This window comes from Thermobia domestica, chromosome 6 (genome assembly GCF_964235325.1).
Source record: "Thermobia domestica chromosome 6, izTheDome1.hap1.1, whole genome shotgun sequence".
In the NCBI taxonomy this organism is placed as follows: domain Eukaryota; kingdom Metazoa; phylum Arthropoda; class Insecta; order Zygentoma; family Lepismatidae; genus Thermobia; species Thermobia domestica.
This window is the reverse complement of record NC_137459.1, coordinates 37,733,368-37,758,380: the sequence shown is the minus strand read 5'-3', so window position 1 is coordinate 37,758,380 and position 25,013 is coordinate 37,733,368. Positions and strand designations below refer to the sequence as shown.

General features: G+C 34.3%; 1 protein-coding gene across 8 annotated transcripts in view; it reads right to left on the bottom strand.

Moving 5' to 3' along the window:
• Cadps (calcium-dependent secretion activator 1) overlaps positions 1-25,013 on the bottom strand; it is a 794,056-nt gene that overhangs the window by 179,733 nt on the left and 589,310 nt on the right. For all 8 annotated transcript variants that reach the window (XM_081761521.1, XM_081761520.1, XM_081761523.1 and 5 more), the window contains exons 9-10: positions 10,774-10,854; positions 6,414-6,583 (exon numbers count right to left, since the gene is read on the bottom strand). In XM_081761521.1, the coding sequence (XP_081617647.1) occupies positions 6,414-6,583; positions 10,774-10,854 (251 nt within the window). The remainder of the gene's footprint in view (positions 1-6,413; positions 6,584-10,773; positions 10,855-25,013) is intronic.

The window sequence follows — 25,013 nt, the reverse complement described above, 5'->3', positions numbered from 1 at the left end:
TTCCGACATTGATTGTTACTCACTCTGATACACAAAACTAAGTACTTGGAAGCAGATAACAACATAGACAGTAAACGTAACATTTAAACAAATATTTCTTCGACATGAGAACACTAAAATCTAAAATACCGCAAGTCGTTCTTCATGTAGGCACTTGACCCAATGATTTTTTACCCTTTAAATACAAACTAAAGTGAGGGCACTGCCTTATATTAAAACATATAATAGATACTTAGAATTGTATTTCATGTATATGCCTGAACTTATTATAATAATAACTACTGTCTATAATAGTAACATGTACCGAGATCAATTACATAAATGGAGACAACAAATTAGATGAAAAATTCAATGAGCATGAAAATATACTATTCGTTTTTTTTTTGGGGGGGGGGTCACAGATTATGAAAGAAAACAAGTATTCAACAATGCTATGAAATCAATTTATAATGGCCCTGATATGTGTATTATTTAAAATAAGCAGTTGAACATTTGAAGGCTTCATTATGTTTCGAGCTGTGGTCATTTTAGTAATGTATTTTCATGATATACTTACTTTATCCATAAATTTCATTAATTCTACTTTTACCCTTGATGTTTTATTCAATGATTGTCTTGTCGATGTAAAACTACAATCACACACAGCAAAAAATGAGGTGTTAAAACAACATAAAATGACCGCCGCCACTTTATCGTGTTACTTTTGTGTTAATTTAACACCAAGGACATCGCTTTCCGTGCATATTAGAAATAACTCGTTACTGGCGGAGAGTATTTGCATTGATTTTTATTGTTTGGTATGATCAAAGCTTTACGCAGTATATTTGGGACTTAAATCAATTAATGGATAACGTTCCATGTTTTACGTAATCGGTCACAACAATAGTTTTGTAAACCTGTGAAGTGTCTGACAACAGTTACATGAATAGCAGTGCTGCCACTTGTTTTTCCTTATCTGTTATTCTTATGTCTTAGCACGTAAGAACAGAAGATGGTAGAACTCTGTTGTCAGGCAATTAACAAGTTTACGAAACTATTATTGTGACCGATTACAGAAAACATAGAACGTTGCTTGTTTGATATTAATGCCAAATATAATGCGTAAAGCTATGTTTATATCAAACAATAAAAAACAATGCAAATTTCTACAGTCAGTAATTAGTTATTTCTGATATGCTCGGAAGACGATGTCCTTGGTATTAAATTAACACACAAGTAATAAGCTAAACTGGTAGTCATTTAATGTTGTTGCAACACCTCATTTGTTTTGTGCACGAGGCAAGATCTCTAATGGAATATGTTCACTAAAATTATAATCGATATTTCCTTTTTCTTTGTATTTAATGCTACATGTAACAAATCATAACTCTCGTTACGTAGAATATTTTGGATCGAAAGGAGCTACAAGTTGAATCCGAATACACCAAATCAATTCTATTGATGCGGTTGGTAGAATGTTCAATATTTCACATTTTGAATCGTTTTACGTATTTCTGAAATATACTCAAATGCGGATCTTATTGAATTTTATTGGACGACTATTTGGTCAACTGACTAGCTTCCTTTTGTTTTCTTTCTAACTAACATTATCTCTACAAAATCCGGTTTTCGCTACTAAGTTTGTATTCATTTTCAACCTTACAAAATATCGTCAATTGCTACAACACTACAGATTCACAAACAAACAGAACCACACAAAAATGAAACAGACATAGCACTAGACTATTACTAAATGTATTTTACTCATCTCACTGTCACTATGACTAGGAATATGGAATTACAATAGCATTCTATGGAATAATAATAAAATATGCATAATTTAGACAGGAACCCAAGAAACAGCAGCTGCTACTAGAAGATGAATACAATCGGGTATAAATGGGGAGAAATAAAAAGAAGGGTGAATTTTATGTCCAAAGTAGCAAATTTGAAATGGTCTACGAAACAATATGACTTCTATGATACTAAGAAACTATAGTAAAGGTTTCTTAAATGGAACAAAAGGAACGTTCGAAGAAAACAAATAGGAACTGAGTGAATTGGACGACATCAAAGAATTGGATGTACGAATATATCTGTTTAGTTATAATCTTATTCGCGAAACGAAGTTTAAGTGATATGAACAGATCTACAAACACACACAGTCTTACTCACACACACACACCATACCTACATTAATACACTACAGTCGGAAAAGACAGATAAAAAGATACATACGTACTATTTTTAACAAAACGGGGAAAACCATATTAAAGAAACACTATAATAGAACTAGTACATAAAAACATTGAAAATTAATGGGGTTTCGGACTAAAATCATCAGACGCAGAATAAACACAACAGAGAAAACAGATGTGGGAGGGAAATGATAAGGTATGAGCAACCATGTTTTAAAAAGCCGTATTACATGTCGCCTAGAGTTTCCCGCCATTTTAGAATTAAATGTTTTGTTTGCATGATTACAAACTTTAGGACGATTTTTTAATGATATACTTCCTTCTATTTTCTTTTGTAATTATATCTACTAGTAAATTTTGTCAATAAATAATGAATAATGGATAAATAATAAATTTACAGTCAGTCGGTGAAATACAGAGACAAACAAGATGAGTTAAATGAAATGACAGTAAAAATATATTAGCAATATGAAATAAGTTTAATTGTTATGTCAGTAAATGCATTTTTGTACTACAAATTTTTGCCTATATTGACTTGTCAATCAGTTCGACTTTTTTCTACATATTTTATTGAAACTGGCAAAAAAAGGCAAATGTTCAAGGATTGTCCCCTTATATATATATATGTTAAATACTAAGAGTAACCGAGCTCTACACGTATCTCAAAGTTATCCGTAATAATGATATATAGCTCTGAAAGTTATCGACAAGTACAATGCTTCAACAAAAATAATCAAAGCATTGATCAAGAACAAAAATTTTAAAAATGAAAACTTATAGATGAATCATATATTACATTACAAATGTATTTTCTCATACTGAAAAGTAAAACTAGTTTTAAGGGGAGGTATAGTAAATATATTATTAACTATTTATGATACTTACAAAGGTTTATGTAAATATTTACAGATTAAATTGTAGTAATTGGTTTAACATCATTCTTCGAATTAGTTCAACATCAGAAAAATGAAGTTACAAAAGTCGCTTAAGACATTATTTTCTGTATTATTCTGTTCATCTATTACGTAATTAACAAAACGTAGGTTCATGTTAAGTATTATAGAATGAATTTTAAAATAATTTAAATAATTCTATTAAGTGTAAAGTATTTTTACCCAGAATTTGTAGTAATGCAAAAAGTTAAAATTGTTTTGCGTGTTTTAAACAAAAACAGGAAGTCAAAACATCACGATTCAAAAAATGATTTACTTTTTTTATTAAAAGTTGACAATATGTTTGTTCATTTTCGTCACGCTGTTAAAAAAGGTTCAATTTTTATTTATTCTTTACAGTTTTGCAAGTTGTAAGGTTTCGTTATATACTGGTCACTGCAAAAATAATCCAAAAATTTCCAAGGATGCACTGCTGAATGTAGTATCAAGTTGAATGTAACATGAAAGAGCATGGATGGTTTCTGGTGGCATTGATGTTCTTAGTGTTACATGGACATGTGTAATATGTAAAAACAGGTGTATATTTAAAGAAAAGACAGTTAATAGGGTTTGTTCCTAAATTACTTGAAAGGTACAAACTAAAACACCTTTCAACCAAACATACGGAACTGAAGGGAACACAAATGAAAAAGTTACACTGCTTGTACTTGACGCTGATAAATATTAGTGATGATGATAATATTTACAAGAGCTTCAGTGGTTTCTTTTAATATAAGAGCACTCATCTTCAGTACGGAATTAAAACCCAATGAGTCACTTATTTATCTAATGCATTCAACTTCAGTGAAACTTTGTACTTAAATATTAACGTGTTGTATTTATAAAAAAATCACGTGTTGGAGTGTGTTTTACCAAGTATTGCATTAACATCTATATCGTTCATTCTAAACAAATAATAAAAATGAATCAGCAATAATTTTCATCAAAATGATGACAAAGTCTGTTGCTTCACGTAAATGAAATAAACCACACTGCAAAATTAATAAAAATTAGAATGACATTACTAGAAGGAAACCCCAGTTGTGTTGAAGTATGTTTCCTTTCTAAGTAGATCTTTAAATTTTGTATGCACTTTGAAAATTTTGGATCACTGTTGTAATTTTTTTAGACAAAATGTAATATATCAAAGAGATAACAGTAAATTTCAAATCGTTTCAAGCTAAATTTAACTAAACGTTTGAGCATAGCAACTTATCAAAAAAAGATAATTAGTTATGTTCAATTCAGTGTTGATCTAAAAAAGAAAATTACTTAGAAATACTACGTAGGTAAAAATATGCGTTTCTAAAACAAGAGTCCGAGTTGACATATTCATAATCTACTTTATGTTCAATGATATAGATGTTAATGGTTTTCAAAAGCAAAACCTTTATACTTACGGAGTGCTCTTAGAGGTTTAAAATTAAAAGTTTTGCACTTAGATGCAATATTTATCAGACATTCATCCAATGAACACATGAAAATTATAAAAAGTATTTTATAGAACAGAATGAAATCTATGGGTGTGAGTACACGTATCTGAATGTGTTTAATAATTGATACAAAATTGTATGAACACGTGCTCAGATTACATACTTTTATGATCATTGCGGCACGGGAAACAGAATTTTCACATTTTGTAGTTTCTGATGGTTAATAAATGTTATATTGCATATATATATATATATATATATATATATATATATATATACATATATATAAACGCTTCATTTATTAAGAGAAGGGAAGAAGAATCGAGCATAAAACAAGCCAAAAAGAAAGTAAGTAAAAAAAATATACAAAAAGTTGGAAGGAGAAACAAGTAGGGAAATAATAACTATATCTATTGGAATACTGATCTAATTACACTATTTATTAGTATCTAAGCATAATTCAGAATATATAAAAAGTCCACACTTGAAATATATCGATAGAAATAACGGTTTCTCTTCAGAATATGTTTTGCTTTTGGTATAAGTAAAGTTATTTCGAAACTCGCTGGTGATAAAAAGAATTAACATTATTAGATTTCTCATTACCACCCTTCAAATGTAGTTTCTACCATAAAATAAGAATATTGTAAATTTACTAAGAAAATTCCTGGATTTACAGGACATTGGAGAAAATAAACACATGCTTTTGTTAATTTTAATCATGAAATTTGTTTCCAAAATTTCCTTTTACAGGCTTGAATTTAACACCATATTGTTTTGCAATCCATATCTTGTAATCTCAATAAAAAAGTTATCATTACGAGGGTTGAAGCTAAAAATGAATCATTAATTTATGGACATAGTTCATAAACAATGGACCACAGAGATATTTGGTAATATTATTAGAAATGCATCTGGATTTTTAAAGCTTCAAACAAACAAACAAACAAACAAAAACTCGTAATGTTTCCTATTATTTTGTTTTGTCACGTCATATTACCTTAGAAGGCATCTTTATCTTCAGGTAGTATGTATAATATCAAAAGTATCACACAATATATAAATATCACAATAGCATCTGTATTAAATAGAAACTATATATGTGTTAGTCTTTATTGCAAAATAATATATATTTTACCTTATATTTATTTACTTGCTATAAACTTGAAATGTAACTATAAGAGAACTACTTGTGAACTTCTTGGCTGTATGATCCCTACGTTGTTTTTTACCCTAAGTTTAACATAAGTTTACCCTAAGTTTAACAATAAATATATGTATATATTTAGTATTTTCTAATATTTCCCTCAAGACAGTTACAGAAATAACTTCAAACAATACACAATAATAACATGTTCTCCTTCCTTCTTGCCCTCTATAAACTAGATGATTCTTTTTAGAATTATGAAATTAAACATATGAAGATAGACTTAACTTTCATGTTAAGTTTTAAGAGTAGAAAAGGAAGCAAGTTATTACAACCTGGATACACGACCTAGAATAAATTACTGTGAAGAAAGAGACACTGATCGAAAAAAAAAGTACACTTCAGTAGGATATATCTTTTAAGATGGATACTAAACATTTTCCACATGTTTAACATGTGGCTTGATGACTTGTTTCAACTTGTTTCAGCATCTTTGTAATATTTGGTTTTGATGTTATGCATATGATGTATAACTAATAGAAGCATTATCTTAGGTTTTAAGCAATCATGATGTAAGATGAAGACAGATGCTCTTTCAAATGTTCAACTGAGTTGCAAACATGAAACAAAGAAGAGTGCATCCTGAAAACTTTTTGGATTCCATTGGCCTCTGAACAGAAGACAGGAAAGGCAGACGAAGAAAAATAGTCGATTAGTCACCTACCTGTGGTTATAACGTTTCAACTTCTGCAAGCCATACTTTGAGTCCATCGATCCTTTTGAAACAGGCAACGATTCCAAATTTGCCATTAACAAATTTATTGAGGACTTTAATTCTTCTATATACAAAGATTCCATTTCTTTTAAAACAAATTTAGGCATTAATTTGCGATTCTGAAAGATAAATTAAGTTACATTAAGTTAGTTATTATTTAATAAATGCGAACAAGTAGCACACTAACTTATGGTGCCGTTCTACAATATAAATTCTCTTTTATAAGAATGCGTACGTGCAAATTGTAGTTATGAATACAGTACAAATAATGATAAAACTTGACCAAATAGTTACTCGTTAATATTGACAACATACCCTGATAGCAGTGTTACAGAGGTGAGGATACAGCTTATATATTACAATATTTCGTTCTATAAAGGCATACTTATTTTATCAGTCTCGTATTGGTATTTTTTTTTTTGAAATGAATTGTTTGGTACAGAGTTATTTGAGGTTAATAGTTTTTTCTTAGTGAACATTTAGGAAATTGAGTGTTTCATGTAGTGTACTGAATTGCTGTATGCAAGGAACATATATATATTATTTAACTACAACTCGCTGTTGATAGCGTAAATGTTTTCCCATTTACAAACTTGGAAACATCTTTTTTTTGTATATGAGACTAAACGCGAAATCTTCTGGATTTATTATTTATCCAGTAGAACTAGAACGAGGATCGATGACAATTGAGAGTGAAATTTTTTATAGGATAGATAGGCTTTAGAGTTAGCGTCGCGGGCTCGGCTGTTTATGTTTCAAAGGTTAAAGTGTTCGCTTATTAGGAACAGGTGAGTATACTAAAAATTAAATGAATGAAACTAGGAAATCTTTAGTTTACATACTACGGAAAAGATAGTACTGGAGACTTGGAGAAGTATTACTTGAATTTTGAATTTAAAATTTTAAAGTATGTAAAAAAAGTGATAGGTTGAGAAAAATGTGTTTATTAGTATAATGTAACTAGGAAGTGTTTTATAGTTTGTTACAATTTTTTGTATATACAGTTTTACGTGACACAGAAGTTATATAATGGAGACAAAAAACACAATTTACATTTGTAAATATAACGTAAATTTTGGCCTGTCTGAACGATTTAACAAGCAGATACAAAACTAACAAATTTACGTGCGTGAAACAAAGATCTTCATAAGATTAAAAAAAATATATTGATTTTCGTTTTTATTTTTTGTTTACAATATTAATTGTGCTTTAACATTCTCTTACTATACTGATGATTTATCGAAAAGAATTATCTTCCAGAAACTGTTGAGAAAGATTTGGATATGCTGCGTATACTATTGTAACACTAAAACACCTAAATTTGTTTATATAAAGGTGACCAAGAAAGTTCTGTCGCTTTTTGTGAAGGTCTGTGTTCAATTGGCCCTCACACCGTGAGTTAAATGCGAAAAATGGAGATAAGGCGAAGGTCAGTTGTTGGTGTGGATATATCCAACATACTACCTGGTTGTGGCAGTTTAGTTACACTGTGAACTTGCGTAAGGACAGAGTAAACAGAGCATCATAAGGGCGTGCATGCTGTACGAGTTCAAACTGGGGTCAAGAGCCGCTGCAGCATGGCGGAGATATGCCAGGCTTTTGGTGAGTGTGTCGTTCCTACGCGGACAGTGTAGCAGTGGTTTAACAAGTTTAAGGACAGTGACGAAACATTCGAAGACATTCCACGTGCCGGAAGACCAACACATGTACAAAATGAAGATCTTCAGGCAGCAATTGAGGCGGACAGTGGCCAGACATGTGAGGAACTGGGACTACAATTCAGTATGAGTGAAGAAACCATTCGGCAGCACCTCCATCAACTTGAGAAGCACTATAAGTTGAGTCGATGGGTCCCACATGATTTGACTCCGGGCCAGAACTCGAGCAGACACCTGTGTTTCTTTGCTGTCTCGGAAGGAGCCATTTCTGAACAGGATGTTGACATGTGATGAGAAGTGGATCCACGAAGCTCCACGGCGCCGTCATCATTGGTTAGCATCCCATGAACCGGTTCCAAAACAGCCGAAACCAGCACTGCACCTGTGTGTTTGGTGGACTGCTCGCGGCATCGTGCATCGGGAACTGCTACCAGCTGGTCAGAGCATCAATGCAACTATGTATTGTCAGCACTTAAGCCGTGTTCAAGAAAAACTTAAAACTGGAGCCAACACTTCTGAATCGCAAAGGGGTCCTCCTGTTAGAGAACAACGCTAAGGCCCACGTGGCTAGGATGACCCGTGACATCTTTCTACGCCTTGAGTGGGAAACACTATTGGATCCACCATACTCCCCGAACATTGCATCACCCGATTATCACCTGTTCCATTCCTCGGACAATCACAGAGAACACTAGTTCAAATTCCTAGTAGAGGTGGAAAATGCACTTGATACGTTCTTCCCTTCACAGCCCACCAAGTTCTACGGCGATGGAGTCTATGCCCTTCCAAAACGTTGGCAGAAAAGGTCGTCGATGCTAATGGGGACTACTTTTGATTTTCCAGGTAGGGGTAAAAGTGAGGGGGAACGCGGGGAAACGACGTACCCGCTTCAAGAAAATATCCGTGACATCCCCCACTTTCTAAAAAAATACAATGGGCAAAGATAGGCACGGGGGACGACGTGACGTCATGCGTCCCCCTACCTTTTCAGAGCCACTTTTGTCCCTGCTTCCAGGTACGTTTTAGGTGACATATCGATGTTCGAAGGTGGTGGGTTAAAAAGGCGACAGAACTTTTTTTGGTTACCTTTATATTTCAAATTTCTACGTATACAATCTAGCAAGATCTGTACTTCCTTTTATTTACGAACATTGAAGAATCTTTCCGTCGTTACCAGGGCAGTCAAAAAGTTCCCGGAATGCTATTGTAGTTTTGACATTTATGATGCAATCACAATGAATCTTGTACACTACAGTCCTTAGATCACTTAATTATGAATTTGACAAGTGTGAACACGTCATAACAGGCAATGTACGAGAAGTGTAGCTGAACGGAAGAGTGTGTCAGTCAGTGGTCAGTTGGAGCAATGTTGTAGTTCCATGAAGTTCATGTGCAAATTGGGGAACTCTGCTTCAAAGACTTTGATAGCCTTAAAACAGTTTACGGGTACGATGATAATGATTTAAGGAAAAAACTGGCCTCATAGGTACCCGTTTCTCCACTGTAGAAGACGATCAAAATTAACGGACGACTGAACTTCGAAAGATACCAAAAGAGGACTTTCGTCTATATTTCCAGCAATGGCAGTGTAACATAATTTAAAATCTTTTCAATGTATATTAAAAACTTCTAAAATTAGAAACAAACAGGCTGAGGTTCCGTAAACTCACTTTCAAGGAAGTGAAATTTAAAAATTGAAAGTGAAATTGTCAATAAATAAAAACAAAATAAGGAACTGCATACAGGTGAAAAGCCAAAAACAGAGTATATAAACGTAAGAAATTGTAAACAATGGGTCAGTTATTGGTCATTCATTGGCAGTCAGTCGGAACAGCACAGAGTCGACCATTAGAACCTTGGCAGTAATGGACCTCAATCTGTTTCATCCAAACGAACTAACTAACTCTATGGCCTATGGAACCCGGAGGTTCAATGCCGCGTTCACAAAAGCTCTCCACTGACTTCTATCCTTAGCTAACTGCCTCCAGTTTCTACTTTGTATTCCAATCTCTGCGAGATCCATCTTAATATTGTCCTCCCATCTGCGCCTAGGTCTTCCTAATGATCTGTTTCATCCAACCTTCTTGTAAGTACCTCGTTAATATGCTAAGAAGCACAACATAAGAAGTTCGTGCATAGAGGTCTTTCTCCATGACAGACATAATATTGTAAAATTTATAATGCCTATATTTATTTTGTAACCTTCTTCACTTACTCAATAACAAAAGATGCATCTGAAATAGTATTGTCCTTCTACCGAGGATAACAATAAGAAATATCCCGTAATCATTATTCAATTGGTAACTAATCACTCTATTTTAAAGTTACGAAACAGCAGGAACAATGGAGTAAGTGTATATGTGCCCAAGATTCCTACTTTCACGGCGATTAAGTAAATGTGTACTTATATTGTGGGAATAAAGAGCTAAAAACAAAATTATGAGAACATTTTGACTGCCTTGCTATATTGAGTATATGTTGTAACAATGCTCATAAATTATATCCCCATTCTTTTGGTACAAATAATTTTGTGTAGATAACACCTGAATTATTATGACTGATACAATTAACTAGTGTCTACACGGTTGCATAATTTTAAATAATATCAAAAGAGAATTATTCGAAATGAAATTAATAATAATTATGCGCACCTTTTCCATTTCAGACACTTTCTGCATCCTGCCATCAAGCTCTCTTCGTATAGCCGCCGCCTGTTCATCTGCTGAATCCAGCTGAAAGAATAAATATAATATAAATACATAGAAAATCCAAAAGAAAACATTTATTTTCCTTTCCTTTTCTTGTTTTCAAGTAAAGAAACTAACAAAACACGCATTCTCCACTATTTTTGTTAAGGATCTGTCTTTGTGACTATTCAGAAAACCTCATATAGAAAGAATATTAAGTGAAGTGCAAGTGAACAGCTCATAGGCAAAAATACAGCACTTCTAAAATATCGATATATAAGTTTGGATACTAGGTGACAAACTAAAATAATAATCATAATGAGTTATAAAGCAACTGTCAACCGAACAGACTAGAATCCTTATCAGAATGTTGAGATATGTACACTCATGTCCAAAATCATTGTCGCATATCTATAACTGTCTTCTTGTAAGAATATAATTCGATAATGATTTTGCAGGGTACTTTTAATACTGATACTATGTGTGTAATCGGGAAATGCATATTTGTGGTAAATTTCATAGGAAAAGAAATTATAAATACGAAAACTAGAGTGAGTAAAACAAAATGTTGCTAAATGGACAAGAAAGATTTATTTTCGTTTTATTGTCCTTATTTACAGCTATTTTGACATGAAATTTGCCACATACATATCTTTGCTGATTATACACATACTAACATTATAAGAAATACTGGGCGAATTCCTTATCAAATTATATTCCTAGAACAACACATTTATAGACATGCGACAATAATTTTGGACATGAATGTACATCCCTTTTTATCAAGTAGACTCCAGAGTATCCAGCTCGTAACTATTTGGCCTCCGTACTATCTGGCCTAGCTTTCTTTTACCGTAATTAAATGAGGAAGGCAAGGCGTTCCATTGCCAACGCATTGGAAGTGGGCATCTGCTACGATCCTCCTACGTGTCGTGTGCAAAATACAAGTTGTGACAGGAAAACAGCAGCGTTCTACTCCTTGTTCATTGTTTCGTCAGTGTGTAACGGACCTAAATACAATACGCTTAGGGTTGCCAATTTAGCCAGTTTGTGGCTAGATCTGGCCACTTTGAGAACCTGGCTAGCCACAAATTTTCCAAATGCCGCTAGTGGCTTTTCTAGCTATATGCTTTTTGCTTTTAGCCATTTCTAGCCATTTTCTGAGTTTAGCCACTTTTTGATATATTCTGTGTGTAATTTTACTATTTTCTGAAGTATGATGCGATGTCTAAGTGGTAACGTTCTAAATCCCACTGCTAGAATTGCCCCATAAAATATAACATTGATGGTTATATTGATTCTTCCTCATATCTTGGCTACACAGCAGAGAATGGGTTCAAAACCTGTAGGTTACCAGTAGACGTTGAGTAAAATTTTCAGGAAAGACATGTAAAAGTTTTAGTAAAAGCCTCTTTAAGGAAATTCAAAATAGACTTCCTGATAATTTATACATCCTTTAGAAAATGTCTCTTTTCAGTGTCAATAAGGATTTGAAACCGGTGCTTCAGTCTTCTACTGATTTAGCTTCAGCTTTCACTCTGAAATTTCAAGATAATATCGAGAAAATTGAAAATCACTGGCAACCATAGATTTCATGAAATAAGTCTTCAATTGAATTTTTGCAAGAAGTAAATCGCTACACATATGCTGGAGGAGAGAATCTATTTTCAGAATTAGTTTTGTTTCCTTTTTTTTATGTTAATGCTTCCAATTTCGAATGCGGAAATGAAGCGTGTATTCTATCAGGTGAGTAAAGTCAAAAACAGGCTGAGGAACAGGTTGAAAACGAAAACACTTTCTTTAGTTTTAATGGTGTGATTTGGGCTGTACCGCGTGTAAAAGAGTTATTCTCTATACGGAATTTCAGTCACAGTTTTGCAACTACGTAGTTGAAACAAAAACAGTTCAGTACAAACAACCGAGACAAAAGAAGCCTGGCCTGAACTTGAAGAAGCAGGCGATGATATTTATCTCTGTGAGAGCAGTTTTGCTTTAATTATATGTTGTTATAGGATTTGGATTTATTTATCTTTGTCTCAGCGTGAAAGTTTTTTTTTAGCCATTTCTGGCCATTTTTAGCCACTTTTTCTCGTTGTGTGTTGGCAACACTAGATATGCTTGCCATTGTTCCTGATTATAACTGTACAGTGCGTAAAGTATTGTATTCGTAAATTGTTCTTGGGGTATGCTTAATGTTCTTTTTTTAACTGTACTACAGTGAAGATTTGAAAATGAATGATAAACGAAAAAAAATATATTGACTATGGAGGAGACATATTCATAGAACTACGGCCAATCCGACTTTTTTGTTATCCAGCCTGCTCTTCCGCCACATTAGGCTAAATACTCACACGGAAGGGTCCCACAAGTTATCGTTAAAATCTGATTGCCGTATAGCATATCTGATAGAGCATCATGAGAAATGAACACGAGCAAAATTTAAGGCGCTATGGACTAGAAGGATAGGAGCTAGGAGGCTTCAAAATCTGAATATCCAAAAAAATATATTAGGGAATTATGTAAGTTTAAAGTAAATATCTTGAAAACTGTCAAAGCAATCAAAACAAAAGTTACATCATATAATGAAAACAAAATGCCGTATCGAAAACCACAAACAGTGTTGCCCCTAGGTGAAGCAGTGTTGCTAACTCAGCATAAAAATATATTGTTTAAAATAGCACCATATACTAGTGTGCACAGATTTAAAATGCACTATTATCACTAAACATAACAGTGAAGTGTAGTGGTACAGTGTTACACACTACATGTGCTGAAAATGTAAAATAGAGAAGTCTGATATGTGGCAGGATTTTGCATTATACTTCTGTAGCCCCGATGAATAAGCAGAACAACTCGCGAAAACAAAATGATACCTGTGAAGAAAGAAACATGTGTTTTCTAATTCTGTAAACTGGTTCTCGATTATCTTATCAATATTTGGAAGAGTACTTTCTTGGTTTCTGTCTTTCGTGTTTAAGTGACATATTCTTTTACTTCCTCTCCTGCTTGTACACTATAATATTACCATATTCACATTGGAAATATAGTTATTTTATTACTACCTCATTTCTTTTTTAGTCGGCCAGGATAGCCGTGTGGTCTAGAAGGCTAGACAACCGACATATTAGGCATCGCGGGTTTCAATCACGCCTCGGACATGTTTTTGTTGTACTCTTCACCTTACATTTTATTGTAATCTTTCTCTTTCATAGTGATTCGGATCCCACTTTACACTCCTATATAGATTCGGAGCTGACACAGGACGTAAAAATGGCACCACTCAATTTCGTTTTTCAAATGCATCAATGTTTTGTGACACTGCTGACATTTTGCTATGCTATACTATCTATGTTATGCATTTGAACTAACTTCATAGTATGAGACCCAGATTCCTTTATTACTATCTGCTGCCACATATCAGACTTCTCCATTATACATTGTAGCTCCAATTGTGTGCAACACTGTACCACTACACTTCAATGTTATGTTTAGTGATAATAGTGCATTTTAAATCTGTGCACACTTGTATATGGTGCTATTTTAAACAATATATTTTTATGCTGAGTTAGCAACACTGCTTCACCTATGGCAACACTGTTTGTGGTTTTCGATAGGGCATTTTGTTCTCATTATATTGTGCAAGTTTTGTTTTGATTGCTTTAACGGTTTTCAAGATATTTATTTTAAACGTACATAATTCCATGATATACTTTTTTGGATATTCAGATTTTGAAGCCTCCTAGCTTCTATCCTTCTGGTCCATAGCACCTTAAATTTTGCTAATTTTTACTTCTCATGATGCTCTATCAGATGTGCTATACGGCAATCGGATTTTAGCGACAACTTGTGGACCCTCCCGTGTCAGGATTCTACTGTATTCAAAATAATTTTAAAGTGAAGGTTCAAGAAAAATAGTCAGTATTCTAAAATACAATTTAAAAACAATGTAATTAAAGTTTCACTGAAAAATATTAATTTAACTTCTTAATTTTTTTGCGTCCACCAATCTAATATATAACACTATGTTGGAGAGAAAAGAAGAAAAAATAGTTCTAGAAACTTTACCAGAACAAAACGTTAGCACTATGTTTCCTTCCGCTAGCAAACAACTTTTTTTTTTTTTTTTTTTTAATCTCGAGTTATCAGTCAAATATACTATTTTCAAGATTTTTTTTTATTTTTCAAAAATGAACTGTATGAATGATCTGCACAAAGGTCTTACTGTGAATCTGCTGATGTGACTTTTTTTTCGGAGTATCGAAAGTCATACAACGAAGTTGGCGCCTCAACACTTTCGAATGTCGTTTGAAGTTTTGCTTCACCAATTCAGCTGAGAATGAGGACAGTCGAGATAGACGTCGGAAAAGTTTCCATCGTCCTTGAAGTTCAGGAAGCAAGAGGCGAGAAAAGGTTATAAATTTATAAATCTTGGAGCTGGATCTTCCTTCTTGATTTAACCTTCTTGAGTACTCGGATTCATGTGAATTTATATCATAAAAAAACTTATAGTCTCAAAGTTTGTGGAAGAGTTTCTATATATCAGAATTATAGATCTCACATTCTCATTAACCATGAAGGTGACTGAGCTTTATAAAACTTAGTCTTTAAAGGAAATAAGAGGAAAGAATGAAAGTAGTCGACTTCGTTGTATAAAAAATTACTTACTAACGAAGATATAAATAGCTTAGATAAAAAAATCAAGAAATTAAAAAAAATCGTATGGAACTTCAAGTACACATAAAGATTGATAGCCAAAAATGACATGTCTTAGTCTGGTTCTTTGTTTATTGAACTTTCTTCTGGACAACATTATTACTGTAATTAGGGTAACTTCGGGAAATAGCGCCACCAATTCAACATATTGTTCTAGGAAGCAAGTATTTCTATATCTAGAACCGTGCAAATTAAATTGAAGTCGCAGTGAGCCCTCCGCTATAGTACAATGAAAAAAACAGAGATACTACAGACACAATGTCGACCACAATGCACTGAGAATCGGAGTGAGTATGAGATGGCGTCATTACCAGACGTGTCGACAAATAACGCCACTTGATTTCCAACAACGGAAAGGTGTTAGAAGTGTAACAAAATACATTTTGAACACAACTAAACAATTTTCTTGGCAATGTGCCACCTGCTTTGCTAATACACAAAATTCATAGTCATAGTACATGTCGTTAACCGATAACTCCTGTGATGATTGCGGACCCCTTAACATGACAGCTGCAGTCACATGCAGCACTAATCGTCGGAGTCAGACAACAATGCACAACAAGCGTCACACAATGTACACAAGCCACATTTAACAATGCTGCCAGAATTACATGATTCGTGAAACCACATCTTGCATTCAACACACTGAATCCATGTTTTAGGACCCCTGGGATCATAGTAATATCCTTCACAGTCCCCACGGAACATGTCTCCATCCTTCTTCTTTCTAGAGAATGCTTGTTTCTTCGTGCTGGAAGAACTGGAAGGGCCAGCTTTGCAAACAGGTCTGGTGTTACCAATACTCCTCTGGCAGTACGAGAAGGCCCCCTGGGATGAGATTTACTCCTAGTTATTTTAGGTGTAGGCAGAAGCTCGTGGATGGAGTGGTCACTCGGTGGTGTTAAAGGAGAGATGGAGGCTGCTTCTGTACTTGGAGGTGTTGGTGGAGATTGCTCTTGCTCTGAGACATCACTTGAGGCAAAAGCAACATCGGGAATAGCATTTCTGTTAAAAGGACATATGTCTGTAGCGCTGAAGCTTGAAATTGTGTTCTGAGGTGTTGCTAAACGGAACCATGCCTATGAAAACAGTTTTCAAAAGTGTAGCTTCCCAAGTGTTCTTCCGGGATGTGTTCGTCGATAACTGTCGATTGCTTCAGACCAGTACACTTTTAACGATTTGAAGAAGCTCTTGTCAAGTGGCTAAAGTTCGTGGGTGCAATGTGCAGGAAAGCACAGCAGTAGGATATCCATGCTCTCAGCAGCATTTAAAATGATAATATCAAGATGGCAGCGATAACCATAAAAAAAAAAAAAAAAAAAACAGTGCTCGACCAGGGACTCGGGGTCTGTTGAAATGTTCCAGAAATGTACGGAGTTCTTCCTTTGTGACATAGTCTTTAGGTGTCATTGCATAGATGTTACCTGGAGAAAGATCATCACCAAACTTTTTTTTTTCATACTTTCCCTTTCATAACACCATTGGGGGGGATCCAATTTGAACCTGATGCATTAGTGCACTCAATAATACTCACTTTCACCTATTTCGGCATGTGTGGCATTATGTACTCGATGGTCTCTTTCTGTGCAATAATTTTTAGGTTGCTGTTGTATGTTAGTTGTATCCCAGACATTGTAAATAAGTTCAGGATTCTCACGTAAGTCCATAGCATCAAATGAATTTTCCAGTAGGTATAAAATTCGTTCACTATAATTCATTTGAAACGCATGAGTCTACCATAGCTCAAATTTTCCAACTTTCTGCACACGATATTCGAGTGTCTTGCCATGAACGCATAAAACTAGTATTTTGCGCTCTACCACTACATAATGAATTAGTTATGGTGTTCTCTTCACATATTTTATTCGCGGCCTCACAAACATCTTTCCAAGTTAAATCAAATCCAACTGTCTGTAGACGAATTATTCTCTGTTTTAATTCTTCTTCCAGTTTCTGTGACAATGCAGAGCTGCGACCAAGTTTTCGAATGGGCTTTTTGTCCTTTCGTTTTACCCAGTCCTTAACGTTAAACGCACGTACAGCCCTTGCAATTTTCGTATCCTGTTCAATGGCTGCGATAGCTTGACGTAAATCATTTTCAGACCATCTAAATAAATAAACAAAACAAAATAAAAAAATACACCACTAGAGTTAACCATTTCTTGCGGATTGTGTGTATATTGTGCTAGCTAGGAGAGGGAGCCAATTCTGACAGTTTACATCTTTCAGCTAACAGATTAAAATTGAGTGAAAGGACAAATCCAGTGGAATTTGACAATGCGTACAATCAATCTTTTTATCATAAAACAGTTTGGGGAAGAGGAGGAACAAGCTTCCGTGGTAGAATGTTTCAGTTATAAATGTAAACATGGTAGAATGGTATAAATTAGAATGTAAACATGGTTTGGGGGATCAAAATGTGGTTGAGGAGGAAAATCCCTCTCATACCTCTGGTAATTCGCACCATATATATATACGTGTGTATATATACAGGGTGTCCCAGGAGGAAGGGACAATATTTGGGAAATGGTAGTATGGGTGATTCTAAGCAAGAAAGTTCATAAGAACATAGGTCTTAATCTCAACGGTTTGAGGGCTACAGGTTGTGAACCATTTTTGACTTTGTTGCGTGTTGTCCACGCTGTAACTACTTTACAGAGGTAAAGCATAGCAGATTTGAAAGCTGATGTAATGACATTTCCAACGGTATGCAGCATGTGGCAGTGTTGTCTTTGGAAGGGAAGCTATTGAGGAAAACTTGAGAAAATTAAGGTTATTCAAAGAAATTGGATGGCAACACTGATTCCAAAATATCCCCCAATAACTTCTTTTCCAACGATACCAGTGCAACATATTGCATATCGTTGAAAAGGCCATTCCATCACCTTTCAAATCAGCTATGTACCACCTCTGTAGAATAACTACAGGTTGAGCAATATGCAATATTATGTAAAAAATGGTTCTCAACCTGTAGCCCTCAAACCGTTGAGATTAAGACCTATGTTCATATGAAATTTTTTGCTTAGAATCACCCATACTACTATTTCCCAAAATATTGCCCCTTTCTAATGGGACACCCTGTATATGTACACGACATGGAATTATTAAACCCTTTGATGTATTTCTGGCTATGGTGCTGTCTGTACACCATATTGTTTCACTGACAAGTGGAAATGTTTGCTTACATCTTTGCTACGTCAGTTTTGATGAATAAGGAAGCATGGTTGATATTTTCTGATCAGAAATTGTAATACTTGTGCCGGTTACGAGCGTTTGCTAATAGTGTTTCTCGATAGGTATTATTACGAGACAACACCATATTTACAAACAGATAGTAGTCACGTTCTAGAAGGCAAGCAAGAAACAAAATGCACAAGTATTTAACTTAAGGACCGTGTCCCACAATTATGCACCAAAGCTAAGGGAAACGGTTATAATGAGATGGATGATAATGGTGGAATGAATAAAGTGGCAGGAAACGGGAAAAACCCGAGAAAACCCACGCACACGGTGTTTGTCCATCAAAAATTCACTTGCTGTGAGCTGGGATCAAACCAGGAACCCCATGCACCAGAGGTCTATTATTGGAGCAACCGTGGCTTCACAAGCAATTGAAGATTGCATTCTATCCAGGCACACTCTGTGAACCTAATAAGCCAGAAATACCTTCAGTAAGATAGAGTATTCTGATATTTGTAATTTGGAACTTAATATTATGAAATTATGAGGAGACTCGTCGTTAGTGGCAGAGCGCTTACCTCTGGTCTCTGTTTCGATTCCCGGCCAAGTAAGTTTGTGTATGATAACATCATTCTCTTGGAGTTTCTTAGAGTACTCCCGTTTCCTCCCACTTTCTCATGTTACCAATTCTTCCATCATCATTCAATTGCTTTAATCATCGTCTCGGAGCCGCGATGACTCAGTGGTAGAGCGTTTACCTCTGGTGCATGGAGCCGTCGGTTGGATCCCAGCTCGCGCCAACTGTACTTTGTGGTGGACAAATACCGTGTGCGTGGATTTCCTCGGGGTTCTCCCGTTTTCTTCCACATTCTTCATTCCACCATTTCATTCATTTCTCATCATCACCGTCTCCTTTAGCCTAGCCGGCATAATCGTGGGACGTAAAACTTCAAAATTTCATTATTTTTTTTAAAAAAAAGAATCATCGTCTAACTTAGCCTAACAAGATAAATTTTTTGGGACATTAAACTCAAAGATTTCATTTAATTTTTTCATTGTTACTAGTAATTCAGCAATATTTTATTTGCGGACAACATCGCATCGTGGGTTTTCCCTGAGTTTTCTTGCTTCCTCTCACACAATCATTCCACCATTTCTTTATAAGCATTCACTTTCGTTAACCATCTGTCTTCTATAACATAAAGAACGTAATCATGGGACGTGAAAATAAAGATATCATTTAACTTTTCCGTTTTTTTAAACAATAATTTGTAAAATCTTCGTTCGTTATTCTTTAACGAGCCAACAAGCATAAACATGTTCTTAACAGATCCTCCATTCACAGTCTGATCAATGATACAGTGCAAGACTGCCATCAAGAGAGAGTGATCTCACGTTATCAACATAGCAAATTATGTGATAAAAAGTTATTTTTGCGCTCGATGTTTAATGACTAAATCGTTATTATACCAAACTGAAGGTTTTCCTTTAAAAAAAAAAAGTTTCAATTTCCGGTGGATATCAAATGATGGAGCTTGAATTAAAGTGTACATTCCAAGCCATCATAACTCAAGTGCTTATATCAAATTCCACCATTTTGAGTTAAAACGTGACTCACATCTGGAAATTACATCGTTCGCTGATTATTGCTTTGTGTTTTAAGGAATATATATAGCCTGAATAAGAGGAGGTGCTGGGGGAAGATAATATTCGTATTTACCAGTCACTAAAGAACATGTTTTTTACAACTCAGAAATTGAAATACTGAAATTTCTCATCACGGTTTTAGAATGACTATCATTCTCTTTCTCATGGAACACAATTCATACTATGTGTATATGATACCAGCAAGGGCGGTTTGTCATGGGATCGATTAATTTTCAGAGTTTGCAGTAAGGAAACGAATTCCAACCCACAGTGCAATTCAGATAATTAGATATATATAAAGAAGCAGCTCCCATGTATATGGAAAGCTTTATTGTTGAGAGAAAGGTCATTTCTCCAGTGAATTTTACTACTTGCCATAATGCGCCAGAAGACATCTGAACTCCAAAATGACTGAGCTAAAACGTCTTCATCATGTAATAAAGCACAATATATATATATATATATATATATATATATATATATATATATATATATATAGAGAGAGAGAGAGAGAGAGAGAGAGAGAGGAAAAAGCAAGGCGTCTGAAAATTGCATTTATCAGTAACTTAGCAACGCAAAACTAACGGTGTATACAGGTATCAGGTCAGATGCTCAAGTGTGTTTTGCTCAACTATTAAAATGTGGGACATTTGCTCAAGTGTCTTATCTTGCTATTGATCATGAACTGGAAATCCATCACAGGCGCGAAAATATTGGCTAATGGCCAGAACGGGGGTTGAGATTTTCATATATGATAAAATATGTGCAGGGTTGCCACAAGTTAGATATCATATTTTCCATATTACGAAGGCAAAACATTGTATCTGAGCAATTCAAGGTACAAACTGGATTTCTTTTATTGCTTAAAAGATTTAAGAAAAAGAGAATAATTAATTACAAACGATACACAGTATGTACGAATTCTTAAATAAATAACATTAATTTCTCAGGTTATGTACAGTATAATTCAAATGAGCTGTATTGAAGGAGATTATATTAAATGTTCCATTGTTTGAAATAAAATGTTTTATGCGTAGAGTATAACAACGATTAAGAATAGTAGGCCTATTAGCAAAGAGAAGAGATTTAAGGCTGTTTCGTCTTAAAAAAGGAGGCTTGAAAGTGTTGTCTTTAAAAATGAGTTTTTGGAAGAGTTCGGTGTCATCTCAAAAATTCTCTCTCGACATTATGTTGGGTAACACTAATTCCATAATCTATATAGTACTATTATATACAAGAATGGAAGTGATTCTCTTATCATCGCCTAGATCATGCTTCTTTAGGTAAAAATAAACTGAAATTTTTGACAGAATATTCCTCGAGTGTACTCCACTAGCGCACAAAGAAATGAAATAAAGTGCTTATGGTATTGCGAGCACACAATATTCGATATTGCGTTGTCATGGTTAGATTTGTTTTACAAATTATGGCTATATAAGAGATTGTTCCTGTTACATAGAGAGGCAAATATCAAGAAATATAATAGACGTTTATTATAACACGATTAATTGCCACATTTTGATTTGTGAAAAATACGGGAAGATGTTTTGTATGAAAAGGTAAATAGCAAGAAGTATAACATATACGTGATATTATTATATAGTAAATTTTATATCCACGATATGTCTTTAATTGACGTTTACCCATTTTTAGTTAGCACCTATAAAAAAGAGAATAGTGAACATCACCGGCTAGCACCACAGTATAAGTGCCGCTAAATGTGTAACTTTCGTGAAGGGGAAAATTTAAGTTTGTTTGTGTACCAGTTTTAGACAATTTAAAATAGGATTCTTGAATTTCATTTATGCACAATTATTCTTGCTGTTTACTTTGAAAATGATACCATATGTTAATAGAGAACAGCAGTTTACTTTCTTAAAGAATATGCTGACAATATGAAAGTATAAAGACGTGACACGTAATATGTTGACCTATCTCCAAATTCTGTTTTCTTCTCCAGCGCGAAATAAATTAACTAATCTTGTGTTCAGTGATAATGCAATATTTGTTTCGAGGGTGGAGGATGGTGATTTTGAAAAAAAAAAAATCACTTGCCAAAAACTGTTTTACACAATGGAGTATCTTTGCATCATATTTTGTGCACTCGAGGTTTCTTATTTGTGTCATGATCGCACAGAGGTCTTTATTTGAGCACTCCCGGCCTACGGCCTATCCCTTTTATTACGGAGGCAAGAGATAAGAAAGGATTTTTGGATCACGTATTCCAAGGGAAATAAAGAGGTTTTTAAAGTTTTTTTTTCTTTTTTAAAAAAAGAATTCAGTATCTCACACATTCATGAAATTAGAGAGATGAAACTCAGCATATAAACTCTTCTTTATAATAAGAGAATACGTATTTTTAGCGCTTTCAAAAATGCCGTTTCTAGCGGAGACATTTCTATAATATTCAAACTTCTCTTCCTTTCTTCAGAGACTGTCGAATGTGAAGATTCGCTTAAGTTGGAGATGTGGAATTCAGTACATAGATTTTTAGTTAAAAATAAGGGAACACATGTTTCAAGAGCAAAAAGAAGGTCATATTTATTATATTGAAAATTCCTTTTATTTATACATAAAGTGCCGAGTGTGACAATTTAAATTTCCGGTATTGTATTTATTACACTTTATCTTCCTGTAAGGAAAACAGAAACTTCTGCTACTGTATGTATAATCAGAATACGATAAAATATGTATTTAATAACTAGCCTTCGGTTGTCTGGGGACTTCGCCCAGAAACCGCCGTGTTTCCTCAGCCTACGGCCTCACATCTCATACACCTGCAAGCATACCGATTTTCAGTTCAAACATCAAGTTTCATGTTTCTAACTTTCGGGATCCCTAGATATGAATGTATTATTATAATCCGTAAAGAGGATTACGTAATATTTTATCATTTAATATTGAATTTGGAAGTTGTAGTATGGTTCTTTCAATTCCGGTTTGAGTAGAAAGATTAGTGTTGAAATGGAATATAGGCTATTCTTGGGACACTTAATTGATTAAAGAAAATTGCTTCTCGCTATCTATTACCATTTTTAATTTACAGTGATCAGCATTATAACCGGAAGAGAGTAACTTCTACTTCCGGTTATTCTAGAATGTTAAGGATGAAGATGAATGTTGTCCTTGAAACGTTTAATCGATTACGAAAACAGGTTTTTGCTATATATTACTGTTTTTGCTATATAGTGATCAACGATAAAAGAAGATGTGTCTTATTTCTACAACTTGCGATTTCACTAGGGTGTTAAGGATGAAGATGAAAGTTGTCCTTGAAATTTGTAATTGATTTCCGAAAACCGTTTATCTCTGTCTATTTCCGTTTTTCCTCTGATAAATGTGGAAACCGGAAATGGCTCATTTCTACTACTTCCGGTAGGCAAATCACCTCCATCAACGAACTCCCTCGAGATAATCACTCTATCTATCTATGGCAAAAAACAGAATTTAAAAATTCGCATTCGTTCAAAAGTTATCGTGTGGAGTAACGGACGTATGTACTAACATTGTAATCTTATAAGTACCACTACGTGATCCTAATAATAATAATACTTCGACTAGCTAGGTGTTTCGCCCTCAGACTCTTGCATATGTTCAGCCTACTGTCTCGCAGCCTACTGTCATAAACGTACAAGCACACCGAATTTCAGTTCAAATACTAACTTTCATTTCTCTAACCATCCTGAATGCCGAAATACACTGATAATTTCAAGTACCAGGCGACTTTGCCCCCAAACCTGCGTTCGGCCGGCCCACGGGTTTACATCCCATGAACCTATAGAGTACCGAATTTCAGTTCAAATACCAAGTTTCATGCCTCTAATCTTCAGGGATCCAAAAATATGAACATCTTATTGTAATTGTGATCCTCACCTTTTTTCTTTTCTTCTAGGCCAGAAGTAAAAAATACGTATAGTGACATCTTATCATAATAATTGCATTCCCTACCTTTTCCCCACCATTTTTCTTCCTCTTTTTATTAAAATATCAGATGTTTCTAACCTTCAGAGATTCGAAATATCGATATATAATAATTGCAAACCCCCACTTCTTTTCCACTTTCCATTTCTTTTCTTACCCTTTTAGTAAAATATCAGAAAACGCTGAAAAAAAAAGTATCACATTATTTTAAATGAGAAATCTCAATACCAAATTTCAAATCTGTCACTTTAAGGAATTCGGAGATATGGCCATCTTATTAAGTTAATTTCCATTCCTATTTCTCCCCCTTCCCCGTCGAATTTCCAAAAATTCTTTTTTAGTAGTACCCTATGTCATAAATCTTACATATTGTCCAAATTTCAAGTTTATAGCTTGAGCAGTTTGGTCTGTGGGTTGATATATATTTGAGAAGTTTAATTAAGTGCAAACTTTTTAGTCCAGTATGTAGGAGTCTGAACTAAAAAAAAAAAAAAAAGTAACTTAATTAAACTTGCAGGGCAGCTTCTTTCCATCAAGTATAGGCATATCCTGGAAGTGCGCTTTAAGCTTCAGCAAATATGGCTGCCATACCTAATTTGGCCGCCTTTGTCTATAGAAGAATGATGCTTTCCTTGATTTCTTACTTTACGTTCAATTCTACGGTCTTGAAAGTTATAACAAAATATTTTCGAAGTAAAATTTCATTTCGTTTGATATATAATACATTTTTGTAGGTTAGGTAG